The following is a 5835-nucleotide window of genomic DNA, read 5'->3' on the forward strand; positions in this document are numbered from 1 at the left end:
GATCTTAGATGCTCTGGTACCAGTACCACTGTAACGCCCTCCAGATCACATTCCTCTTGCAGCTCCAGGGCTGCCTACAGTGTACCCACTCGATGGCCTGGCAGGGACAGTCTGGAATGTTGTCCTCTGCTTGAGTCCTCGGAGACTTCCATTACACATAGCCCTCTCCTTGGTTCTCTCCCTGTGTGTCTTGTAAAGTAGTCACCGCTCCAAGCTCGCTCCCAGGATGGACTACAATCTCATGTTTGGTTTACTCATTTCTTATTGAGATTGTAGTCCCTCAAAGTATCCCCCCTCCAGAAGGAAGGACAGTGTCAGCACCAATTCAGAGATGATTGGAGGATCTACAGCCGAGTGATACACAAATAAGATACATTGTTGTTAAGGTACCTGAATGTATTTTTGAGATTTAACTCCTGAATTTAGTGTCAGTTTAACATGAAAAAATATTTTGAATTCTTGGTTCACTTTAAAGCCAATCTCCTTTTTTAACTCTTTAGAATTTTTCCCCATCGTTTAAAAAAACATAAGTATGTACAGCATTGCTCACCCTCATTCTCCTCTAGTGACCATCCTCTTCCAGGATCAATGGCACCCAAGTCATTTAACCTAATGGTTAAACCTGGGCTGCTCCACGCACTACCTGAGTGCCATCCTGTGCAGCAGTACCACCAACCAGTGGAGAAGAGGGCTTTGCTTATCCTGTGACCACCTGGGGGGGAAAAAAGGTTTGACCAAGGTTTGCCGCCATTTATAAACAACTAAATAGACTTCATACAGCCTCAAGAACAACGGCAAAATATCAGTTCTATAACATAGTTAAAAAATAATTAAAGGCCTCCTATTTTTTTTTTTTCAGTTTGTTTTAACAATTCTTAATTCTTCAATATCTGCAATGTCCCAGAAGAATACAAATCTTTTATAATTGTAACTGCTGCCATCCCAGGGGCCTCTGGAAGTGTATAAATATCACAGAAATACAAGAGTCATGCCAGAAGAATTCAACCATGAAGATTAGGGCTGTGCAAATTAACGATTAATTTCTCGATTACTCGTTAATCTTTTTGATCGATTTAACATTTTTTTTGAAACTTTCTGCACGAGCGCCAGCCAAGGCATTGGCCTATACAAATACAGCACAGCAATGAAGTAATAAAATGAACTAGGATCACACTAATCCAGCACGTTATTATTCTGAGTTGCCCCACTCAAGCGGCGGCCATATTGAGTGGGGCACGTGAGATTAATAACGTGCTGGATTAGTGTGATCCTAGTTCATTTTATTACTTCATTGCTGTGCTGTATGTGTATAGGCCAATGTAGTTGGATCTGTATGTGCGTTATAATTAATCAAAATGAATCGATTAAAAAAAATTTTGATTAATCGAACACGAAAATTTTAATCAGTAACAGCCCTAATAACAAATAACAATTTCTTTTGATTTTTCATGCAAAATTACCAATATTTACGAAATATTAAACTTTCCGAGTTGAATCGAGCGGAAATTTGCTTACAAAAATAGTAATTACTATTTTTCTTTATTTAGATTTTTTTTTTTTAGATAATGTATTTTGGGTCATTTTATCATATTTATTAAACTTTGTGAGGGGGTTTTGCCCTTTTTTTGTGTACTGGCACTAGAACCAGGCCAGGATAGATAAAAGGAGCTTCCATAACCCTCAAGAGCTATTGAAAGTCTATTACACTCGTATAAATGAACACCTTAATTTTCCCTTCCCTATTAACTCCAATGTATTCTGTAAACATTTTGGGGAATTTCATTTAATGCTTCTTAAGGCGTCAGTACTTCTCACTAAGTCTTACATTTTTTTTGCATGTTTTATTTTGTTTTAATTTTAGAACTTCTATATTTGCCTTTTGCAGCTTACATTTTTTAATCAATTATTTTTCTGATTTTTTTTGGTACACTAGCTATCATGTTGTTGGTTCTCTGGTAAATTTGTAGCAGCATAATTTTTTGAATGCAGTACTTTATATTACCATATTGTTGTACAATGTAACTAACAATATATGTGAATTATTACACATAGAATACATTATTTTGTACTCGTGTAATATGAACAATACCAGTGATGCACATAAACATAAACCAAAGCAATTTTAAAGCTGAACTCAAAGCAGGTCAATACATTAAAATGCATACAGTTAGGGCTGCAGCTAATGATTATTTTCATAATCGATTAGTTGCCCGATTATTTTTTCAATGAATCGATTGGTTGTTAAAAATAATCAGGCAACTAAACGATTATGAAAACACATGTGTGATACACAAATAAGATACATTGTTGTTAATAGTTAAGGTACCTGAATGTATTTTTGAGATTTAACTCCTGAGTTTAGTGTCAGTTTAACATGAAAAATATTTTGAATTCTTGGTTCACTTTAAAGCCAATCTCCTTTTTTAACTCTTTAGAATTTTTCCCCATCGTTTATAAAAACATAAGTATGTACAGCATTGCTCACCCTCTCCGTGCTCCCAGCACTGTCCTCATTCTCCTCCGGTGACCATCCTCTTCCAGGATCAATGGCACCCAAGTCGTTTAAACCTAATGGTTAAACCTGGGCTGCTCCACTAATCGTTTAGTTGCCCGATTTATTTTTTCAATTAATCGATTGGTTGTTAAAAAAAAAAAGCCCTCTCTCTAATCAATGATGAGAATCGTTGCCAACTATTCTCATTATCGATTAGTTTTGAATACCTACATACAGTATATGGTAACTTTTACATGCCAAAGGAGTTGTCATTCTGCCTGGCCAGTCCTGAGACTAACACAACATTGCCAGACCGCTCAGCCATTTTCTCCATTTTGTTATATTAAAATGTATTTTTATTTTCCATGCCATTCTGACCTCCACCACACAGCAGGTTGTTGAGCTACCAGTTATCTTTTAGATTGAATGATGGCCAGTGTCTTTTAACCGACATCTTGTGAGCCCAGGCTGCCAAAGACACATTGGCCTGGGCTCACAGTACAATTCTGCAGAGAGTGGTACTAATGTAGTAACATCAGCGCCTTTTTTTGGGGTATGGAAGAGCACCCACCTCCAACAAAGAGTGAAGAGAACAAGGACCCCAGCACATCACGTGACTGGCCAGAAGAGCTCAATTTAAGGGATATATAAGGGTCTATGGGGAGAAGGGGAAGCATATTTTTATATGGAGATCCGTTTTAATTCCTGTACTGAAGCACATTTATGTAGAGAAGAAGGTGATCCTCTAATGTGCCAGTGGTGAGTTATTCTTTTTGTGAAGGCTTTTTAGGTTGTCAATTGGACAGCCTTTGTTATCCTGAAATAAGGCCCAATGTTGTACGATGTTCTGTCAGGCAGATACGTGATTTATTCTTAATTGTCATGTGACCTTACGTCTGCTATTGTTATAAATAAAGAATACACACTATCGGGCCCAAAAAAAAGTCACACATGCTAATATTTTGTTGAACCGTCTTTAGCTTTGATTTCGGCACACGCCGTGGCGTCATTTTGATAAGCTTATGTAATGTCACGACATTTATTTCCTTCCAGAGTTGTACTCATTTTTCACCAAGATCTTGTAGTGATGATGGGAGAGTCGGAGCACTGCGTAAAGTCTTCTCCAGAACATCCCAAAGATTCTCAATGGGGTTAGGGTCTGGACTCTGTGGTGGGCAATCCATGTGTGACAATGAAGTCTCATGCTCCCTGAACCACTCTTTCACAATCTGAGCCCGATGAGTCCCGGCATTGTCATCTTGGAATATGCCCAACGTGCCATCAGGGAAGGAAAAAAATCTATTGATGTAAAAAACCTGGTTGTTAAGTATATGCAGGTAGGCAACTGACCTTGTTTGGGCTTATAACGTTGCTGAACCAAGACCTATTATCCAATGGAAGGCTCTGACCTATTTGCTAAATGTATATTTGCTATATGTAAATTTCAGTGATCAGTGAATGGCTACAATGGTTTGTAGCCTGCAATATATTTTTAAAGTGGACGTTGCATCCAATTCAAGATCCACCTAACTTTTAGGACCCCCCCTCCCCTCCATGGAGAAAATCAGTATTGGCAATAAAAAAACAAATCGCACATTAGGAGAAAAATGTAAAATATGCTAACTTCACCGCTTCCATCCACAACTCCTAGGCAATGGTGTAGTTACAGGCCTTACGGTGAGAACCTGGGAAGTCTTAGGATCCCAAGTTTTGCCAGAAAATGCTTTTGTAGAAGTCCACAATAAAAATAAAGCAATAAAATAAGTTTTTACCTTTTAGCCTTTTCATATGATGTGTAATATTCAATCTCTCCCAACACATAAATCCCAACTACCATTATTTTTTTAAATTACATGGACCCCCAAGCAGTGTACGACATAAAAAAAAAAATGCTTAGGCTGTGATGCAATACTTGCGGGCCAAAGCCACCCCTCGCAGTACTTTTTCACCACAAGATGGCCTCGGTCTTCCTAGTTAAATGACACTGGGCATCATTTAACATGGAAGGTTTAGGACATACTATGAATGCAGGGGATCATAGCTCTACCCCCCTGAGGTAGTATCACCACAGTAGCCTTCAAACAAGGGGAGGACCTGATGTGTCATGTGACCAGCCAAAAGACACTAAAAAAAAGGTAAGTATATTAACCATTTACCGACTGCCCATTTTACATGAATGGATAGGAATAGACTGACCTCAAGTTGTTAAAAAATACACAATGGAAGGGAGCCTCCAGGCAGGGTGGGGTGTCACATGTGGGGGAACGTCTTACTTTCCTTGATTTTGTTTTTCTATTTCAGCATTTTGATGACGAATGACAGTACAGTGACAGAGTTCATCCTCCTCGGATTTCCAGCCCTCTTCCCTGTACAGACTGCTCTATTTTGTTTATTTTCAATATTTTACATGTCGACTCTCCTGGGAAACGTTCTTATCATCGTCACAACTACCTTCAGCTCTGAACTCCTCACTCCCATGTATTTCTTCCTCTGCAACCTGTCTCTTCTTGAGATATTTTATACCTCGGTGACCATTCCTAAGATGCTTCTTAATTTCCTTCTGAAGACCAGTTCCATCTCCTTCATGGCTTGCGCTGCCCAAGTGTATTTTTTCATAGCCCTGGGTAGTATCGAGTGCACCTTACTAGCTGTCATGGCTTATGACCGATATTTAGCCGTCTGCCATCCACTACATTATGTGTTTATGATGGACAAAAGTAAATGTGCCATGTTGGCTGGCAGCTCCTGGATCAGCGGGTTTGTCAACTCTATGATCCATACTACTTGTGCTTTTCACCTTACATTTTGCTCCAACAGGATAAATCAGTTCTTTTGTGACATCCCACCCTTGCTGAAGGTGGCTTGTGGTCAGACTATGGATGCTGAGATTGTCCTTTTCATCGTTGGTGGTGCTTATGGATTTGGATCTTTCCTGTTGACTTTAATATCATACATTAACATCATTTCCACCATCCTAAAGATAAGGTCTAAAGAAGGACAACAAAAAGCCTTCTCCACTTGTACATCACATCTCGTTGTTGTGACATTGTTCTTCGGAACTTCTTTCTCTGCTTATTTGAATCCTACATCAAAAAATTCATCGGAGGAAGAGAAGCTGGTACCTGTGTTTTATGCTGTAATTACCCCCACCCTGAACCCCATAATATATACACTGAGAAATAAGGATTTCAAAAGAGCACTGAAGAAAATGAAGGTTCATGCTTTTGCAAAGTTTTAGTGGAAGGTTTAGTTTTCATCTGAGTGCTTGGAGACTTTGATGATAACCACATGCTACTTTCCATGAGGAGAGAGGGACTCATGGTGTCCCCTCATGCTTTCCA

The 5835-nt window shown here is 39.0% G+C and overlaps 1 protein-coding gene across 1 annotated transcript; it reads left to right on the plus strand.

Moving 5' to 3' along the window:
- Positions 1-226: 226 nt before the first annotated feature.
- Positions 227-5732, plus strand: LOC108804827 (olfactory receptor 5V1-like). Its single transcript, XM_018576726.1, has 2 exons — positions 227-243; positions 4817-5732. Exons 1-2 carry the CDS (start codon positions 227-229, stop codon positions 5730-5732), a joined length of 933 nt encoding a protein of 310 aa, XP_018432228.1.
- The last annotated feature ends 103 nt before the right edge of the window (positions 5733-5835 follow it).

Source organism: Nanorana parkeri, unplaced genomic scaffold (assembly GCF_000935625.1).
Source record: "Nanorana parkeri isolate BGI_ZX_2015 unplaced genomic scaffold, ASM93562v1 scaffold5, whole genome shotgun sequence".
Classification (NCBI taxonomy): Eukaryota; Metazoa; Chordata; class Amphibia; order Anura; family Dicroglossidae; genus Nanorana; species Nanorana parkeri.